Source organism: Mobula birostris, chromosome 21 (assembly GCF_030028105.1).
Source record: "Mobula birostris isolate sMobBir1 chromosome 21, sMobBir1.hap1, whole genome shotgun sequence".
NCBI classification, from domain to species: Eukaryota; Metazoa; Chordata; class Chondrichthyes; order Myliobatiformes; family Myliobatidae; genus Mobula; species Mobula birostris.
This window is the reverse complement of record NC_092390.1, coordinates 66,944,222-66,965,565: the sequence shown is the minus strand read 5'-3', so window position 1 is coordinate 66,965,565 and position 21,344 is coordinate 66,944,222. Positions and strand designations below refer to the sequence as shown.

The 21,344-nt window shown below is 42.4% G+C and overlaps 1 protein-coding gene across 5 annotated transcripts in view; it reads left to right on the top strand.

Moving 5' to 3' along the window:
* Positions 1-16,135, top strand: part of sfxn4 (sideroflexin 4) — an 81,841-nt gene extending 65,706 nt beyond the window's left edge. For 3 of the 5 annotated variants that reach the window (XM_072239643.1, XM_072239646.1, XM_072239642.1), the window contains 4 exons: positions 3,800-3,915; positions 8,686-8,771; positions 11,704-11,821; positions 14,211-16,135. In XM_072239643.1, coding sequence (XP_072095744.1) covers positions 3,800-3,915; positions 8,686-8,771; positions 11,704-11,821; positions 14,211-14,288 — 398 coding nt within the window. In that variant the 3' untranslated portion in view covers positions 14,289-16,135. Of the gene's footprint in view, positions 1-3,799; positions 3,916-8,685; positions 8,772-11,703; positions 11,822-14,200 lie in introns of all 5 variants that reach the window. The other 2 variants (XM_072239644.1, XM_072239645.1) reach the window with 2 other exon arrangements.
* Positions 16,136-21,344: the final 5,209 nt, after the last annotated feature.

Below are 21,344 nucleotides of genomic sequence, written 5' to 3'. Positions count from 1 at the left end.
ATATGATGAAAGACTGGATCGACTAGGCTTATACTTGCTGGAATTTAGAAGATTGAACGGGGATCTTATTGAAACGTATAAAATTCTAAAGGGATTGGACAGGCTAGATGCAGTAAGATTGTTCCCGATGTTGGGGAAGTCCAGAACGAGGGGTCACAGTTTAAGGATAAAGGGGAAACCTTTTAGGACCGAGATGAGAAAAAACTTCTTCACACAGAGAGTGGTGAATCTGTGGAATTCTCTGCCACAGGAAACAGTTGAGGCCAGTTCATTGACTATATTTAAGAGGGAGTTAGATATGGCCCTTGTGGCTAAAGGGATCAGGGGGTATGGAGGGAAGGCTGGTACAGGGTTCTGAGTTGGATGATCAGCCATGATCATACTGAATGGCGGTGCAGGCTCGAAGGGCCGAATGGCCTACTCCTGCACCTATTTTCTATGTTTCTATGATGTAGTGGCCATTACAGAGACTTGGCTGGCACCAGGGCAGGAATGGATTCTCAATATTTTTGGATTTCAGTGCTTTAAAAGGGATAGAGAGGGTGGAGAAAGGGGAGTAGGGTGGCATTACTGGTCAGGGATACTATTACAGCTACAGAAAGGGTGTATAATGTCGCAGGGTCCTTTTAACTCTATTGGGAGTATTCTATAGGCCCCCTGGTAGCAGCAGATATACTGAGGAGCAGATTAGGAGGCAGTTTTTGGAAAGGTTTAAAAATAGCAGGGTTGTTATCATGGGTGACTTTAATTTCCCTAATATTGATTGGCACCTGATTAGTTCCAATGGTTTAGACAGGGCAGAGTTTGTTAAGTGTGTCCAGGATGGATTCCTGTCACAATATGTTAACAGGCCAACTAGGAGGAATGCCATACTAGATCTAGTATTAGGTAACGAACCGGGTCAGGTCACAGATCTCTCAATGGGTGAGCATCTGGGAGACAGTGACTACTGCTTCCTGGCCTTTAACATTATCATGGAAAAGGGTAAAATCAGAGAGGACCGGAAAATTTTTAATTGGAGAATTGCAGATTATGAGGCTATAAGGCTAGAACTTGCGGGTGTGAATTGGGATGATATTTTTGCAGGGAAATGTACTATGGACATGTGGTCAATGTTTACGGATCTCTTGCTGGATGTTAGGGATAAATTTGTCCCGGTGAGGAAGATAAAGAATGGTAGGGTGAAGGAACCGTGGGTGACTGGTGAGGTGGAAAATCTAGTCAGGTGGAAGAAGGCAGCATTCATGAGGTTTAGGAAGAAAGGGTCAGATAGGTCTATTGAGGAATGTAGGGTAGCAAGAAAGGAACTTAAGAAGGGGCTGAGGAGAGCAAGAAGAGGGCATGAGAAGGCCTTGGCAGGAGGGTAAAGGAAAACCCCAAGGCATTCTTGAATTATGTGAAGAACAAAATGATGACAGGAGTGAAGGTAGGACCAATTAGAAATAAAGGTGGGAAGATGTGCCTGGAGGCTGTGGAAGTGAGCAAGGTTCTCGATGAATACTTCTCTTCGGTATTCACCAATGAGAGGGAACTTGATGAAGGTGAGGACAATGTGAGGGAGGTTGATGTTCTGGAGCATGTTGATATTAAGGGAGAGGAGGTGTTGGAGTTGTTAAAATACATTAGGATGGATAAGTCCCCGGGGCGTGATGGAATATTCCCCAGGCTGCTCCACGAGGCGAGGGAAGAGATTGCTGAGCCTCTGGCTAGGATCTTCACGTCCTCGTTGTCCACAGGAATGGTACCGGAGGATTGGAAGGAGGTGAATGTTGTCCCCTTGTTCAATTATAGACCAGTGAGCCTTGCATCTGTGGTGGGAAAGCTGTTGGAAAAGATTCTTAGAGATAGGATCTATGGGCATTTGGAGAATTATTGTCTGATCAGGGACAGTCAGCATGGCTTTGTGAAGGGCAGATTGTGTCTAACAAGCCTAATAGAGTTCTTTGAGGAGGTGACCAGGCATATAGATGAGGGTAGTGCAGTGGATTCAGAATTGCCTTGCCTGCAGAAGGCAGAGGGTCGTGATGGAGGGAGTACATTTGGATTGAAGGGTTGTGACTAGTGGTGTCCCACTAGTCCTGGGTTCTGGGACCTCTGCTTTTCGTGATTTTTATTAACGTTCTGGATGTGGGGGTAGAAGGGTGGGTTGGCAAGTTTGCAGACGACACAAAGGTTGGTGGTCTTGTGGATAGTGTAGAGAATTGTCAAAGATTGCAGAGAGACATTGATAGGATGCAGAAGTGGGCTGAGAAGTGGCAGATGGAGTTCAACCCAGAGAAGTGTGAGGTGGTCCACTTTGGAAGGACAAACTCCAAGGCAGAGTACAAAGTAAATGGCAGGATACTTGGTAGTGTGGAGGAGCAGAGGGATCTGGGGGTACATGTCCACAGATCCCTGAAAGTTGCCTCACAAGTAGATAGGGTAGTTAAGAAAGCTTATGGGGTGTTAGCTTTCATAAGTCGAGGGATAGAGTTTAAGAGTTGCGATGTAATGATGCAGCTCTATAAAACTCTGGTTAGGCCACACTTGGAGTACTGTGTCCAGTTCTGGTCACCTCACTATAGGAAGGATGTGGAAGCATTGGAAAGGGTACAGAGGAGATTTACCAGGATGCTGCCTGGTTTAGAGTGTATGCACTATGATCAGAGATTAAAGGAGTTCGGGCTTTACTCTTTGGAGAGAAGGAGGATGAGAGGAGACATGATAGAGGTATACAAGATATTAAGAGGAATAGATAGAGTGGATAGCCAGCACCTCTTCCCCAGGGCACCACTGCTTGGTACAAGAGGACATGGCTTTAAGGTAAGGGGTGGAAAGTTCAAGGGGGATATTAGAGGAAGGTTTTTTACTCAAAGAGAGTGGTTGGTGCGTGGAATGCACTGCCTGAGTCAGTGGTGGAGGCAGATACACTAGTGAAATTTAAGAGACTGCTAGACAGGTACATAGTGGAATTTAAGGTGGGGGGTTGTATGGGAGGCAGGGTTTGAGGGTCGACACAACATTGTGGGCCGAAGGGCCTGTACTGTGCTGTACTATTCTATGTCCTATGGTAAGTGTTAAAATCAAACCCACATTTACCACTTTTGCTGGCAGCTCGTTCCACACTCTCACCACCCTGTGAGTGAAGAAGTTCTCTCTTATGTTCCCTTAAACATTTCACATTTCACCTTTGACATCTGGTTCTTGTCTCACTGAAGCTCAATGGGGAAAAAAAACTTGTATTTACCTTGCCTATACCCCTCATAATTCTATATTCACGTATTTGAGGAAGTACAATACTGTGCAAGAGTCTTGGGCACATATATATATAGCTCGGGTGTCTAAGATTTTTGCACAGTACTACATTTGTCAAGGTGGAGTGAGGACTGAATTTGTAAATCGGGCAGAAGGAAAGGACGTTAGGAATGGGCAGGATGGGTTGCTGCGCGAGGGGTGTAAGCCTGGTGGCAGAGAAGGAGTGCTGAGGTGGGGGATGGTGGTGCTGCAGACAGATCCAGCCTTGAGACACAAGGCAAAGGTCACCTAATTCCAAACAATTGGTATATTGATCATTGCAGAGCATGCCTTTGGTGCCTCTGGCTCCCTCCCCTCTCCCTTCTCCATCTCCCAACCATGACTTCCACCACCCCATGCCCCCCGCCGCTACCTTCCCACTCTCAGTCCACAACAGAGACCCATATCAGAAGCAAGTTTATCATCACTCACATATGTCATGAAATTTGTTTTTTTTTTGAGACAGCAGTACAGTGTAATACATAAAATTACTCCTGTACTGTGTTGGTGCTATCTTTCCTCACAGCAATTGCAAGTGCTGTCAATGTGGCTGCAGTTAGAGGATCCGAATTTGCGAAAGGCATTGAACTTACGGACAAAAATGGCAATGTTGTCGGAGTCTCCCAAGCAGCTGGAACTAAGGTAAGAGTTTAGAGATTGTCATCCTGGACTAACTTACAGATTAAGTTTGTGAGTTCAGTACTCGCCAAAGTATGTGGTAAAATTGCACTCAGTTTGAAACAGGAAAATATGCCATTGAGTTGACAGGTGAAAAACATTTCAAGGTTCAAAGATACAATTTAATATCAGAGAAATGGATACAATATACATCCTGAAATGCTTTTTCTTCACAACTATCCACGAAAACAGAGGAGTGCCCCGGAGAATTCACGACAGCTAAATGTTAGAACTCCAAAGTCCCCCCCAGTTCCCCCCTCCTGTGCGTAAGTGGCAGCAAGCAACAATCCCCCCCTTCCTCCACCGGCAAAAAAAAGGATCGACGTAAGCATCCGCAACCGAGCACTGAAGCGTGAGCAAAGCAATAGCAAAGACACAGATTTGCAGTTACCCCAAAGACTTCAGTTTTCACCCGGTATTCAACATACCGCAGGTTCACTCTCTCCCTAATAAGGGAAAAAGAGGTGACTCCATTTTCCCAGCGAGCGGGGAGACATAACAAACAACCCACTGGTTTATGATGTTAAAAGTCTGTTACGTCGCTTTTCTCGAGCTCTGTGCCTGAAGATCACAAAGATCCCAGGTCTTCAGGCACACAGCCATAGATATTTGGACTCGCCCAATGGCATACGGGTCTCCTGTCATGCCACTGACCTTCGATCCGCCCATGTCCAGAGCCCCGAGATTCTAGGCTTCCGAATCCGAGCCGGACTCTTGGGCCAAGCCTTTGGCATGCCAAACAACGGCCAGTTGTGGAACCTCGAGAGCGAGTCCCATTCCCACAAAGAACCACAGTCAGCATGTAACTCCAGGTCACTCCCTGAAAGGGAAAAATGGAGATACTTAAGATGGAAATAGAGTTGTTTCCGAAGATGCGAGCAAAGGAGTCGCCATTAGGCACCATTCGCCCTCCTAAGCTCCGCCTTTTTGCGGGCAAGCTTCAGCCATCGGCATCCTTCAGTATCACATTGTTACGAAAATCAGCAAGAACAAATCTGAGGTTCCCAAATTCATATTAGGTCAATAAAACCTGATTGATTCCCAGGATAAAGGTTTCGTTTGTGAGGATGGACTGGATGAACTGGCTGATCTCTTCTAGAGTTGAGAAATATAAGAGGCAAACTTAATGAAGATTGTAAGATTCTGAGGGCCTTGATAGAACGTTTCTGTTGGCGGAGCATAAACTTAGGGAACATGGATAAACTTTCTATCTGAGAACAGGAGATGAAGAGCAATTTCTTCTCACAGAGTTGTGAACCAGTAGAATTACCTCCCCAGTGCCAGGGTCCGAGATGTTTTGGGTACGTCCACAATATCGTAAAAAGGGAGGGTGAGCAGCCAGAAGTGGAAGTACATATTGGTAACAGCGACATAGGAAGAAAAAGATAAGTGGTCCAGAAAAAAGAATATAGGAAGTTAGGAAGGAAGCTGAGAAGCAGGGCCTCAAAGGTAGTAATCTCAGGATTACTGCCTGTGCCACATGACAGTGAGGATAGGAATAGAATGAGGCGGTAGATAAATATGTGGCTGAAGAATTAGAGCAGGGGGCAGGGATCTTGGATAATTGGGACCTCTCCTGGGGTTGGCAGGACCTGTACAGAAGGGATGGGTTGCACTTGAATCCAAGGAAGTCCAATATTCTTGTGGGTAGATTTACTAAAACTGTTGGGGAGTGGTTTAAACTAATGTGGCATGGGGATGGGAACCAGTATGACAGAGCTGAGGATGAGCCAGCAGGTTTACAAGCAGATGATAGGTGTAACATGAATGTAAGGAAGGACAAACTGACAATTAGGTTCAAATGCAAACAGAGCAAAGAGTTAAATTGTACCACAGAGGCAAAATTCAAAAGGCAAAGAATATAGGACTGAAGGTTGTGTATTTAAATGCGTGTAGCATTTGATATCAGGTGGACGAACCCGTGGCGCAATTAGAGATTGGTCAGTATGATGCTGAGGGCATCACTGAGTTGTGGCTGAAAAAAGGCCACAGTTGGGTGCAAAGGGAGCTGGAAAAGGCAGGTAATAAAGGTCAATGTAGAAAGGGAATTTGTTGAATGTCTACAAGATGGCTTTTTAGAGCAGCTTGTGCTCAAGCCTACTCGGGGAAAGTGTATCTTAGACTGAGTGTTGTGTAATAACCCAGTCTTATTAGGGAGGAACATAAAGGAACCCTTAGGGAGGCAGTGATCATTATATGATTGAATTCATACTACACTGTGAGAAGAAGAAGCATAAGTCATATGTATCAGTGTCGCAATGGAATAAAGGGAATTGCAGAGGCATGAGAGAGGGGCTTTCCCAGGTGGATTGGAGGAGGATACTAACAGCAGAGCAGAGATGGCTAAAGTTTCTGGGAATAATTCACAAGGCGCAGGATAGGTACATCCCACATAGGAAGAAGTTCTCAAATGGCAGTGGTAGGCAACCGTGGCTGACAAAGGAAGTTAAGGACTGCATAAAAGGAAAGGAAAGGACATATAAGGTTACAAAAATGAGTAGAAAGTTGGATGATTAAGAAGCTTTTAAAATCCAACAAAAGACAACTAAAAAGCTATAGGAAAAGAAAAGATGATATCTGAGGGCAAACTAGCCAATAATATAAAGCAGGACACCAAGAGTTTTTTTCAGTTGTATAAAGAGTAAAAAGGAGGTGAGAGTTGATAGTGGACCACTGGAAATGATACTGGAGAGGTAGTAATGGGGACAAAGAAATGGCAGATGAACTGAATGGGTACTTTTCAGCAGTCTTCACTGTGGAAGACACTAGCAGTGTGCCAGAGGTCTGTGAGTGTCATTGCTATTACAAAGGGAAAAAGTGCTAGGCAAACTGGAAAGTCTTAAGGTGGATAAGTCACCCAGTCCAGATGGGTTACATCCCAGAGTCTTGAGAAAGGTTGCTGAAGATACAGTGGATGCACTGGTCATGGTCTCTCAAGAATCACTTGATTCTGGCATGGTCCCAGAGGACTGGAAGATTGCAAATGTCGCTCTACTCTTTAAGACGGGAAGAAGGCAAAAGAAAGGAAATTATAGGCCAGTTACCCTAACCTCAGTGGTTAGGAAAGTGTTGGAGTCTGTTATTAAGGATGAGGTTTCAGGTACTTGGAGACTAATGATAAAATAAGTCATATATCAGCATGGTTTCTGCAAAGGGAACTCTTGCCTGACAAATCTGTTAGAGTTTTTTAAGGAAGTAACAAACAGGGTAGACAAAGGCGAGGCAATGGGTGTCATTTACTTGTATTTTCAGAAGGTGTTTGATAAGATGCCACACATGAGGTTGCTTAACAAGATAAAATCCAATGTCATTAAAGATACTGGCATGGATAGAGGAATGGCTGACAGGTAGGAAGCAGTGAGTGGGAATAAAAGGGGCCTTTTCTGGTTGGTTGCCAGTGACTAGTGGTGTTCCTCAGGCCAGTATTGGGACTGCTGCTTTTCAGATTGTTTGTCACAAAGCCATCAATTCCATTATCTAAATCATTGACAAAGTTTGCAGATGATAAGATAGGCAGAGGGTTAGGTAGTGCTGAGGAAACAATGCGATTGCATCAGGACTTAGACAAATTGGAAGAAAGGGCAAGAAAGTGGCCGATGGATTACAGTGTTGGGAAATGTCTGATAATGCATTTTGGTAAAAGGAACAATAGTGCAGACTACTATCTAAATCGGGGGAAGGTTCAAACATCAGAGGTGCAGAGGGACTTGGGACGCCTTGTGCAAGACTCCCAGTAGGTTAATTTACAGGTTGAGCCTGTGGTAAAGAAGGAAAATGCAATGTTGGCATTTATTTCAAGGGGAGTAGAGTATAAAAGCGAGATAATGTTCAGTCTCCAGGCCGCATTTACAGTATTGTCAACAGTTTTGGGCTCCATATCTCAGAAAGGGTGTATTGTCATTGGAGAGAGTCCAGAGGAGGTTCCCAAGGATTATTCCAGGAATGAAGGGGTTAACATTTGAGGAGCATTTGGCAGCTTTGGACCTATATTTACAGGAATTTAGAAGAATGTGGTGGGATCTCATTGAAACCTATTGAATGTTGAAAGGACTAGATAATGTGGATGTGGAGAGGATGTTTCCTATGGTGGGGTATCCAGAACTAGAGGACAGAGTCTCAAAATTGAGGGGTGCCTCTAGAAAAGAGGTAAGGAGGAATTTTTTTAGCCAGAGAGTAGTAAATCTATGGAATGCTCTGCTACAGACTGCGGTGGAGGCCAAGTCCCTGTGGATATTTAAGGTGGAAGTTGATCATTTCCTGATCAGTTAGGGCATGGGGTAGAGTGGGATCCGGGATCAGCCATGATGGAATGGTGGAGCAGACTCGATGGGTTGAATGACCTAGTCTGCTCCTATGTCGTATGATCTTAATTGTCTACTGACGAGCTGCAGTTGCAAAGAGAAGATTTTCATCTCCAAAGAATTGAGGGAATGGGAATAGGCAGTGAAGTGGGAGCTGAGACCGATGACCTATCTTACTGAAAGACAGTGCAAGCTTGAGTAATATGACCTACCCATTCTGTTCTACTATGTCTAGACTGTAGTTCTTAGCTTCCCTAGATTACAGAAAGAAAATAAACCAGAGATAGCCTAATTACTATCTGGTGACATTAGTCACAAAACTCTGCAGATATTGCTGTGTCTGAACATTAAAAAGAGTTAAGTGATCATATGAGTCAAATTCAAGAGACTTTAAAAGACTACAAGAGTTTTCAAGGTTTATTTTTCCTTCTAGGCAGTAAAAGACACGGCAGTTTCCAGAGCTGTATTAATTGGAACCACAGTTGCTGCACCAAACATGATTGTTAGCTATTTGCAAAGGTATGGGATATTTCTTTCATTATTTTTGCATTGCAGTATAATGTGTTTTCCTGCATTCTTCCCCTTACAGTCATATGATAGTTGGTTTTGATAAAATTGGGCAATATGTCTATTTAAATGGTGGATTTGATTTTATTTTCAATATTTTGTGCTGCCTTCACAGTGTTCAGCTGTTCTGCAGCAGACGAAAGAACAACAGGAAGATCACGTCGTCTCCCACCACTGTGGGATGGCTTGCTTTGTTAATTCTCCATCCTTGCTGGTGAAAGTACTTCTATCTTGGCAGTATTTGAAAGTATTTCCCAAGAAGCTCTGGTTGAGATGGTGAACTCCCAATGTGGGGATTTTTACTGTCAGCTGCTAGTGCAGAATTTCAGTTTGAAGTGTAATACCACTCAGTAACTGTATCTTTGTAAGCCATTTTTTCCATGTACCAAGCTATTGTCTTCATGTATGTCAGTGCACTTCAGAAAACCTTTGACAAGGTGCCACACAAGGCTGCTTACTAAGTTAAGAGTCCATGGTATTACAGGAAAGTTACTAACATGGTTAGAGCATTGGCTGACTGGAAGAAGGCAGCGAGTGGGAATAAAAGGATTCTTGTCTGGTTGGCTGCCGGAGACTGGTTGTGTTCTGCAGGGGTCGGTGTTGGGACCACTTCTTTTTATGCTGTATATCAAAGATTTAGATGATGAAATAGATGGCTTTGTTGCCATGTTTGCTCATGATATGAAGATTGGTGGAGGGGCATATATAGTGTTGAAGAAACAGGTACGCTGCAGGACTTAGAGAGATTAAGAGAAAGGGCAAGAAAGTGGCAAATGAAATACAATGTTGGAAAATGCATGGTCATGTACTTTGGAAGTAGAAATAAATGAGCAGACTGTTTTCTTAACAGAGAGAAAATTGAAAAATCTGAGATGCAAAGGGACTTGGGAGTCCTTGTGCAGAACACCCTAAAGGTTAACTTGCAGGTAGATTTGGTGGTGAGGAAGGCAAATACAATATTAGCATTCACTTCAAGAGGTCTGGAGTACAAGAGCAAGGATTTGAGGCGTTATAAGGCACTGGTGAGGCCTCACCTTGAGTACTGTGAACAGTTTTGGGCTCCTCAGCTAAGAAACAATGTGCTGGCATCGGAGAGGGTCCAGAGGATTCAGGAGAGGTTCACAAGGATGATTCCAGGAAAGAAAGGGTTATCATACAAGGAATGTTTGATGGCTCTGGGTGTGTACTAGCTGGAATTTAGAAGGATGGGTGGGGGAGATCTCATTGAGACCTTTTGAATGTTGAAAGGCCTAGACAGAGTAGATGTGGAAAGGATGTTTCCCATGATGGGAGAGTCTAGGACAAGAGGGCACAGCCTCAGGTAAAGGGGCATCCATTTAAAACACAGATGCGGAGAAATTTCTTTAGCCAGAGTGTGATTTGTGAAATTTATTACCACAGGCAGCTGTGGAAGTCAAGTCATTGGGATTATTTAAGGCAGAGCTTGATTGGTTCTTCACTGGACACAGCATCAGTGGTTACAGAGAGAAGGCTGGGGAGTGGGGCTGAGGAGGGGAAAAATGGATCAGCCATGATTGAATGGTGGAGCAGACTTGATGGGCCAAATGGCCTAATTTTGCTTCTGTGTCATAGTTTTATGATCATATGGAATGAGTAAATATTTATTTTAAATGGTGTGTATAAAAATGACAAAGAGTCACTAGGCAAGTTCCAGACCATAAGACCATAGACCGTAAGACATAGGAGCAGAAACTTGGCAAGAAGCCATCTATTCCATCATCTAAATCTTTGATATACAGCATAAAAAGAAGTGGTCCCAACACCAACCCCTGTGGAACACCACTAGTCACAGGCAGCCAACCAGACAATGATCCTTTTATTCCCACTCACTGACTCCTACCGAGCAGCCAATGCTCGAACCATGCCAGTGCTTTCCTGTAATACAGTGGGTTCTCAACTTGGTAAGCAGCCTTATGTGTAGCACCTTGTCAAAGGCCTTCTGAAAGTCCAAATATACAACATCTACTACAACCCCTTTATCTATCCTACTTGTAATCTCCTCAAAGAATTCCAGCAGGTTCATCAGGCAGGATTTTCCCTGAAGGAAACCATGCTGACTTTGTACTATCTTGTCCTGAGTCACCAAGTATTCCATCATCTCATCCTTAACAATTGACTCTAACATCTTCCCAACCACTGAGGTCAGGCTAACTGGTCTATAATTTCCTTTCTGCTGCCTTCCTCCTTTCTTAAGGAGGGAAGTAACATTTGCAAATTTCCAGTCCTCTGGCACCATGCCAGAGTCCAATAATTTTTGAAAGATCATTTCTAATGCCACCACAATCTCTAATGCTACATCTTTCAGAACCCTAGGGTGCAGTTCCCTGGTCTGGGTGACTTATGTACCTTTCAGCTTTTTGAGCACCTTCTCTCTTGTAACAGTAACTGCACCCACTTCTCTTCCTTCAGACACTACAACACCAGCCATACTGCTAGTGTCTTCCACAGTGAAGAATGATATAAAATACTCATCTAGTTTATCAGCCATCTCCTTGTTCCCCGCTATTATTTCTCCTGCCTCATTTTCTAGTGGTCCTATATCTACTCTCATTTCTCTTTTATTTTTAACATACTTGAAAAAACTTTTACTATCCATTTTGATATTGATAAATCATGGATAAATGGAAAGAGTTCTATAGAAAGGGACAGAGACATGGTTTTGGTTAAAGAATATCAATAGATCTAAAGTCTCATCTGCCTTAAGTACCAGATAAAACTGACCAAATAAATAGAATCACTGAAATATATAACAGAGCATTGGTCAGGAAACTTAGGGCAAGCTGAGGGTAGTAGACAGGGTAAATTTATAAATTGGTTTTTGGATAATACATTTTTATCACAATTAAATGCTCTTTCTCTCTAGGACAAATTTCATAAGGAGATTTCCATTTGCTCTTGCTTCTTCTAGACTTGTAATGACTTCCTTGATCCTCGGATTAATGATACCTGTTTCCTTTAGCTTGTATCCTCAGATGGGGAAGGTATGTCCTGATTTAACATTTTGTATTTGACCTTTTAAAGAGTAGCGTTATTTGTCACATGCACATCGAAGCATTCAGTGAAATGTATTGTTTGCTTCAACGATCATTGCAGTCCGAGATGTGCTGGGGGCAGCTTGCAACTGTTACTATGCTTTCTGCAGCAACAGAGTATTCCCTCAACGTAGCATGTCCTGTTACTCTGTGTACTTCCAATAGTTGTATTAATCCCTTAGAATTAATATTTTCCTGTGATTTTCACAAATCGTTTCCAACAGGGATTCCTCGAGTATCTGTGACTTAGAGTCATAGAAAAGTACAGCACAGAAACAGACATTTTGACCTATCTAGAGATTCTTCAGATTCATTCTCCACTTCATATTTCTATAATAACTTGCTGTAATTTAAGTGCATATTTGATAATGGAATATTAAATTTATCTAGTTCTGACATTCCCAGGCCATATGCATAGTTGCAAAAGGTTTCTGGGAGATTTGCAGTTTGCAGCCTCTTACTCCCCTGCTGTGCTGTTGAAGGCTTCGGCAGCTACAAAGTGGCCCAGGTAGAAAATCTTGAATACCACTGATATAAACCCGTAACATGGTTAAGGGGAGAAGGAGGGGGAAAGCTGAAAATGACCCTTGTCAACCTTCCTTATTTCCAATATTTCTTCTGTTTCGGAGAAAGATTGTTTTAAGGTATAATAACTCTGAGAAATGTAAATGTTAAAAGCACTGATTGAGGTACAAAACGTTAACATACTTTATGCATTTGATAAACACAAAAACATAACTTAGTAGGGACAGGAATACACAGTTGAAAACAGGGTACAACCTAATAAGGATATGAAAGGAAGGATAAAATAGTCAGTGGATTTGGCTCATTTTAAGAAGCCCCTGATGATAGATTATATAGTAGCATTTAGTGTTTGGGCTCATTGTGTGGGACAGCTGGATTTAATGTAAACATTTATGAATCTGAGTTTGAAGAGGGATGTTTGTAGATTTAGAAATGGGATATATCTATGTTTCAACAGCTCAATCTGTACCAGTTCTTTTCTGTTGGCAATGAGTTTTCAGGAAGACTATCAGAGCTTGCAGCCAGATCTGGACTTGCTGTAAAAATGGCAAATGGAATTTAATGCAGACAAGTATGAGATGTTTGCACTTTGAGAGGACCATCAGGGGAGGTCTTACACAGTGAGCGGCTGGGCACTGAGGAGTGTAGTAGAACAAAGGGATCTGGGAGTACAGGTACATAATTCATTGAAAGTGGCTTCACAGGTAGATAGGGTTGTAAAGAAAGCTTTTGGCACATTGGCCTTCATAAATCCAAGTATTAAGTACAGGAGATGGGATGTTATGTTGAAGTTGTATAAAACATTGGTGAGGCCTAATTTGGAATATTGCGTGCAGTTTTGGTCACTTACCTACAGGAAAGATGTAAATAAGGTTGAAAGAGTACAGAGAAAATTTACAAGGATGTAGCTGACACTGGAGGACCCAAGTTGTATAGAAAGATTGAATAGGTTAAAACTTTATTCCCTGGAATACAGAAGATTTGGGGGGGGGGGGGGTCGCGATTTAATAGATATATACAAAATTATGGGAGGCATAGATAATTCCAGATTTTTCCACTGAGGGTTGGGTGTGATTACAATTGGAGGTCATGGATTAAGGGTGAAAAGTGAAATGTTTAAGGGGAAAATGAGGGGAAACTTCTTCACTCAGAGAGTGATGAGAGTGTGGAATGAGCTCCCAGCGCAAGTGGTGGATGTGGGTTCAATTTCAACATTTAAGAGAAATTTGGATAGATTAATGGATGGGAGAGGTATAAAGGCCTATGGTCCGTGTGAAGATCAATGGGATTAGGCAGTTTAAATGGTTTGGCACGGACTAAATGGGCCAAAGGGCCTGTTTCTGTGCTGTAGTTTCCTATGATTCCAGGAGTCAAGGAGCTCTCAAGATTTGCTCTTTGCTTGTGTTGATATTTTAAATTGCACTTCAAATGATACTGAGGTAATTGTCACAGATGTCAGTTACCCTGGTGGGAAAGGGAAGAAAGTGAATATGGTTGACACCCTACCAGGTGTCACAGGATCGGTAAGTGTTCCACTTCCGCGGTTCATATCTTGGTGCAGTCATTCACCAAACCTTCCAAGAGCAGGGGTTCCCAACCTGGGGTCCACGGACTACTTGGTTAATGGTAAAGGTCCATGGCATAAAAAGGATTGGGAACCCCTGTTCCAGAGGAAGCAGATGGGTATCCATGCCCTTGAAACCATGTACAGTCCCAAATGAGGATGTGGAATCATAGCAGGGAGTAAAGAGAAAACAAAAAGATTGAATTGCACTTTACAAACTAAATATGTTTTGTTTTGAGTTTATTTCAGATAAACAGGAGCAAACTGGAACCTTCAATTCAGTCTTCAACAACCGAAGATGAACTTTATTACAATAGAGGGCTGTGAAAGAGGGACAGAGTCAGATTGCCGGGTTGCTTTGTGCATATCATTGTTAAACATAAATGTTGGCACCCAACATGATCAGAAGCCTGATCAATGCAAATGTTTTACCTGCTGGTTAAGTGCTTAAAATAAGGAATGCAATACATTGAAATCTAATGTTATAACTGTGAATTAAATATTTTGTTTTAACATTTTGCTTCTCATCCAGATGGTTGTATTCTCCGATACACAACAGCCAAAGAACCAGAGAACAGACCTTTCTGCACATAATTATGCTTTATAAGTTATTGTGATGGTTTACCTTTCTGCAGAAAGGTAGTGACTTCCCATGAGTGGTGTTCTCATACCAATGAAATTGAGCAAAGTTTGTATGACAATATCAGTTTTGGCTGGTGTTTTACCCATGGATACATCACATTCCCAATCATCTCCCTCTGTCAACGTCCAGTGGTTGGTGATAAGATGGTTTCCATTCCTGATTTCCATCCTATTCCCTGGAATAACAGAAGACTATCAAATAGCACTCACAACTGTTCTGAATGTAACAAGAAGCACAAAGCTAACTTGTTCTGTTCTGCACCATATTTTTTGGTATATTTAATTACCAAATCATTGAGAATTTTATCTGTATCCTTTCAGGAGTTGGATATTTATCTACCTGCCTGAAAGCAGCTGATATAGTGAGTAACATCTCCCACCTGTCCTTTTAGAAAAAATGGAGCTTGTGCAGTTCACATTTGGAGTGCAAACATCATCATCATCAAGTGCCGTGCCCAGTTTAAGCTTTGACTGCAATGGCCCACACACTCCTGTTTGGGGTCAAGTGGATCAATTCATTGGTATTCATAGAACATAGAACAGTACAGCAGAGTACAGGCCCTTCGGCCCACAATGTTATGCAGACCCCTTAAATTCCTCCCTATACCTGTCTAGTAGTAGTCTCTTAAATTTCATTAGTGTATCTGCCTCCACCACTGACTCAGGCAGTGCATTCCACGCACCAACCACTCTCTGAATAAAAAACCTTCCTCTAATATCCCCCTTGAACTTCCCACCCCTTACCTTAAAGCCTTAAAGGTTCATTTCCAGTTCTCTGGCTGCTGTCTCCATCATCATTTGTCTTTGCCTTCCTCTTGCTTTCTTCCCTTCAATCTTTCCCATAATTACCATGCAATCTAACTCCTCTTTCCTAACTCCATGTCCAATGAAGTCACGTTGCCTTTTCATGATCTCATACATTATTTCTCTTTTTGTGTTCGCTCTGTTCATGACATCCTTGTTAAATATTCATTTTGTCCATGATATTCTTTGCATCCTCCTCAAAAACCACATCTCTGCTGCTACAATTCGTTTCCTCATGTTACTAGATATTGTCCAACATTCTGAGCCATATAACATAACTGGATAAACGTAACATTTCAGTACTCTGAGGCGGGTTGTCATGCCTAGTTTAGTATTGGTCAGTATACTTTTCATTCTCGTAAAGGTGTCTTTTGCCATCCCTATTCTTTTGATGTCCATGTCGTACCTGCCATCTGACATCACCCAACTTCCTAAGTAGCAAAAGTTCTGTATTTGTTTTATGTCTTCCCCATTTATTCTTAGCCTGTAGATAGGATTCTCCTTTTTGGATATCACCATACATTGTCTTTTTGCAGTTGATAGACCCATTTTTGCACTTTCTTCAACAATTATATCAATTAAGTTTTGTAGTTCTTTCTCCGTACTTGCAAGTAACACAGTGTCATCTGCATATCTGAAATTATTGATGTTTTCACTGCCAACTTTGATTCCCAAGATGTCTCTTATTTTTTGTAATATTCTTTCACTGTACACATTAAATAAATCAGGGGAGAAAACACACCCTTGTCTAATGTCTCTCTTGATTTTCATAAACTAGTTTCAATATAAATTAGTTTCAATATAATTATGGAGAAGGATAGGACTGAACCCAGGGTTGAGATTTTTGATTGGAGAAAGGCTAACTTTGAGGAGATGCGAAAGGATTTAGAAGGAGTGGATTGGGACAATTTGTTTTATGGGAAGGATGTAATAGAGAAATGGAGGTCATTTAAAGGTGAAATTTTGAGGGTACAGAATCCTGATATTCCTGTTAGGTTGAAAGGAAAGGTTAAGAGTTTGAGAGGGTCATGGTTTTCAAGGGATATTGGAAACTTAGTTCGGAAAAAGAGAGAGATCTACAATAAATATAGGCAGCTTGGAGTAAATGAGATGCTCGAGGAATATAAAGAATGTAAGAAGAATCTTAAGAAAGAAATTAGAAGAGCTAGAAGAAGATATGAGGTTGCTTTGGCATAGTTCCCTGAAGGAATCTCATGTGGATAGGGTGGTGAAGAAAGCTTTTGGTACGCTGGCCTTCATAAACCAGAGCATTGAGTATAAGAGTTGGGATGTAATGTTACAGACCACCCAACAGTCTGAGGGATGTGAGGTTGAGATTGCAAAGGAAGCTGGAAAAGACATGCAAGAAGGGTAACTTCACAATTGTAATTGGGAGTGTCAAAATGCAGGGGGATTAGGAAAATCAGGTCAGTGCCAGATGGTAAGAGAAGGAATTTGTTGAATATCTGTGAGATGAATTTTTAGAGCAGCTTGTGCTTGAGCCTAATAAGGGAAAGGCTATCATACATTGGGTGTTGTTTAATAACCCAGATCTTATCCGGGAGCTTACATAAATTACTGCTTAGGAGGCAGTGACCATAATATCCATTCCACTCTTTAAGAAGAGAGGAAGGCAAAAGAAAGGAAATTATAGGACAGTTAGCCAAACTTCAGTGCTTGGAAAAGTGTTGGGAGTCTATTATTAAAGATGAGATTTTAGGATACTTGGAACTAATGATAAAATAAGTCAAAGTCAGCATGGTTTCTGTCAAAGGAAATCTTGCCTGGCAAATCTGTTAGAGTTCTTCGTGAAATAACAAGCAGGTTGGACAAAGGAGAGGAAGTGAATGTCACTTACTTGGATTTTCAAAAGGTATTTGATAAGGTGCCACACGTGAGGCTGTTTAACAAGATAAAATCCTGAGGGGTTACAGGAAAGGTACTGGCATGGGTAACGGAATGGCTGACAGGCAGGAGGCAATGAATGGGAATAAAGGGGGCCTTTGCTGGTTGGCTGCCAGTGATTAGATGGTGTTCCACAGGGACTACAACTTTTCACATTGTTTGTCAATGATTCAGATAATGGAATTGATGGCTTTGTGAAAAAGTTTGGGGATGGTATGAAGACAGGTGGAGAGGTAGGTAGTGCTGAGGAAGCAATGTGATTGCAGCAGGACAGACATTGGAAGAATGGGCAAAAAAGTGGCAGATGGAATACAGTGTTTGAAAATAAATGATAATGCATTTTGGTAAAAGGAGCAATAGTGCAGACTATAATCTAAATGGGGAGAAAACTCAAACATCAGAGGTGCAGAGGGACGGACTGAGAGTCCTTGTTCAAGCCTCCCAGAAGGTTAATTTACAGGTTAAGAACCTGTGGTAAAGAAGGCAAATGCAATGTTCATATTTATTTCAAGGGGAATAGAATATAGAAGCAAGGAGATAATGCTGACACGTTATAAGACACTAGTCAGGCCGTACTTGTCAACAGTTTTGTGCCCCATATCTCAAAAAGGATGTGTTGTTATTGGAGAGAGTCCAGAGGAGGTTCATGAGGATGATTCTGGGAATGAAGGGGTTAATATACAGGTTTGGCAGCTTTGGGTCTTTACTCACTGGAATTTAGAAGAATGCGAGGGTATCTCATTGAAACCCACCAAATGTTGAAAGGACTAGATAAGGTGGATGTGGAGAGGATGTTTCCTGTGGTCAGGGTATCCAGAACTAGAGGGCACATCTCAAACTTGAAGGTCAACCTTTTAGAACGGAGGTAAGGAAGAATTTTTTTAGCCAGAGAGCAGTGAATCTGTGGAATGCTCTGCTGGAGACTGTGTTGGAGACCAAGTCCATGGGTGTATTTAAGGTGGGGGCTGGTCAGATGGAATGGAAGAGCAGACTCGCTGGGCTGAATAGCCTAATTCTGCTCCTATGTCTTATGGTCTTATGGTCTTATAAATCCCCAGGGCCTGACAATCCCTCAGACCCTACAGGAGACAAGTATAGAAACTGCCAGGGCTCTAACAGAGATATTTAAATCATCCTTAGCGACAGGAGAGGTACTGAAAGGCTCTAAACATAAACCAGATAATTATAGGAAAGTTATTGGGAAAATTATTGGAAGGTACAGTATTCTAAGGGACCAGGGTCTATAGAAAGTATTCTATAAAGTGTTACAGTGTCTATAAAAAGTGTTCACCCACCCCCCAGAAGTTTTCATGTTTTATTGTTTTATAACATTGAATCACAGTGGATTTAATTTGGCTTTTTTGAGACATATCAACAGAAAATGATTATGTTGTACCGTATAGCTTACAGTATAATAAGGGATTACTTTATGCTGTAGGGACGCATTGTTGCATGCACTATTAGGCACATATTGATCTGTACGTGTGTGCTGAGTTCGGATTCTGCCAGTAAAGAACCATGAAACTTAGCTCCCATCTCCCGTGTTTTTATTAAAAGCATTGTTGTGTAACCAGGCCACATACACAACAAATTGGCGACAAAGTTAATGAACCTACGTCGTATCGGAACACCATGTTTCAGTTGATAATGACACTCGGAAGAAGAAGAGCGCAAAGAACGAGCCAAGGAGTGGGAGAAGGAGGCAGAGCACAGCCGGGGTCGGGAACATTGGGAGACCAAGAGACACAGTCGGAGCCACAGCACGTCCAGTGAGACCACAGCCGGCGCTGACCCCCAGGGGCTGAGGGTCTGCCTGCCCCAGAAGGGAGATAAAAAGGAGCGACGCACACATCTAGACGGAGTGCGCTCCTGGCGCTAGCAAAAAGGACACGTGGGTCAAAAAGAAAACAAGGGGAAAATGGAGCTAAATTAACATAACTAAGATGGCGATGATTGGAACCATTACAGCATTTGATAGTGGCATTGAAAACTGGGTAATTTACATTGAAAGAGTGGAGTTATATTGTGATGGTAACGGTGTTAATGATGAAAAGAAAGCCAGCGTCTTACTCAGTGTAATAGGAGCAAAAACATACGGGGTGCTACGGAGCTTGTTAACCCCTGAAAAGCCAGCTGACAAAACGTTCAAGCAAATAGTAGACACTCTCCAACAGCATTTAAACCCCAACTGCTGGTCATTGCTGAAAGATTTAAATTTCACAAACAGAATCAGAGAAAAATGAAAACATTTCTGAATATTGTGCTGAATTGTGCAAATTATCAGAACATTGTCAATTTGGAGCTGGTCTATCAAACACATTGAGGGATGGGGTAGTGTGTGGCATGCACTGTGAAACCACACAGAAGAAGCTCCTGTGGGAAAAAGACCTTACTTTAGAGAAGGCGCTGAACATTGCAATATCAACGGAAACAGCAGCACGGGGTGCTTCTGAGATACAGCAAAAATCTCTGGAAGATGCTACAAATAAAATGTCACTGAGCAGAAATGAAAGACAGAAATGTTACCGTTGCGGGAATATGTCACATGGCCCTGAGGACTGCTGGTTTAAAGACAAAGAATGCAGAAACTGTGGCAAACGGGAGGAGAAGATGGTGGCGCGACGCAGCGCACATGGCCGTTCCGAATTGATATCAATATGTGTTAACTAGGGGGCCGTGAACAATCGGGATTTGATGGAGACAGCCATGAGAAATGCAGAGGAACATCTGGAGTAACTTCTGAAATGCCTGCTTCGCTGCCGCTGCTACTGTGTGATTGAGAATCTCCAGAGGGGAAGGCCCCAAATCCTCGGCTTTGCGTATCGCCTGTTGCTGGGGCCGGGGTCGAAGCACTCGGCAGAGACAGTGCTCAGTGCTCAGTGTCGAAGAGGTGGGTTGGAGGCTCGAAGTTTTTTGGACGGACTCAGAGTTGGATTGTGGTCAGATGCTTCCAGTGTGCTGCATCGGCAAGTTGGCGGCACTGGAGGTTTACCGTCTGTGTGAGATGATGGGACATTCTAGAGACTTTGAGACTCTTACTGTGCCATGGTCTGTTCTTATCAAATTACGGTATTGCTTTGCACTGTTGTAACTATGTGTTATAATTATGTGGTTTTTGTTACTTTTTAAGTCGGTTTGTCATGTGTTTTCGTGATATCATTCTGGAAAAACATTTTATCATTTCTTAATGCATTCGTTACTAAATGACAATAAAAGGGGACTGCGTGTCCTCATAATCATAATCACTGGCAGAGTATGCAAAGCTAGTCAACAGCAGAAAAAGGACAAAATGCAGAGAAACAAGAAACCCCAGAAAGGAAAATACAACAATGTACACAAAGTGAAAGCAGTTTTGATGAAAACGACTCAGATGAAAGTGATTTGTCTTGTCTGCAACTTCATAGCGTGAAAGAGACAGATGATCGAGGAATAATAAGGATCACTCCACAAGTGGCAGGTGTGAGGCTGAAAATGGAGTTGGACACAGGCTTAGATTTAACAGTGATCTCTGTACACGACTACAAACGACAGTTTTCTCACATACCTCTGAAATGAACTAAACTACTGCTAAAGTCTTACACAGGACAGAAAGTGCGTCCCAAAGGTAAAATTAAAGCGACAGTGACCTACGGAAACAAAACACAGCAGCTGAACTTCTATGTACTGAAAAATAGAGGACCACCGTTGCTGGGACATGAATGCCTCAGGACGTGAATGGACAAGAAAATCCGCCAAAAGGTTATTAAAAAGCACAAGTCAGAGATGGATACAAGAAAATGTCTAAGTTACTGAATATCCCTTGGAGTACAGTTAAATCAATCATCAGAAAATTAAAGAATGTAGCACAGCAGTAAATCTGCCTAGAGCAGGCTGTCCTCAAAAACTGAGTGACTGTGCAAGAAGGGGACAAGTGAGGGAGGGCACCAAGAGACCTAGGACAGCTCTGGAGGAGTTACAAGCTTCAGTGGCTGAGATGGGAGAAACTGCGCATACAACAACTGTTGCCCGGGTGCTTCACCAGTCGCAGCTTTG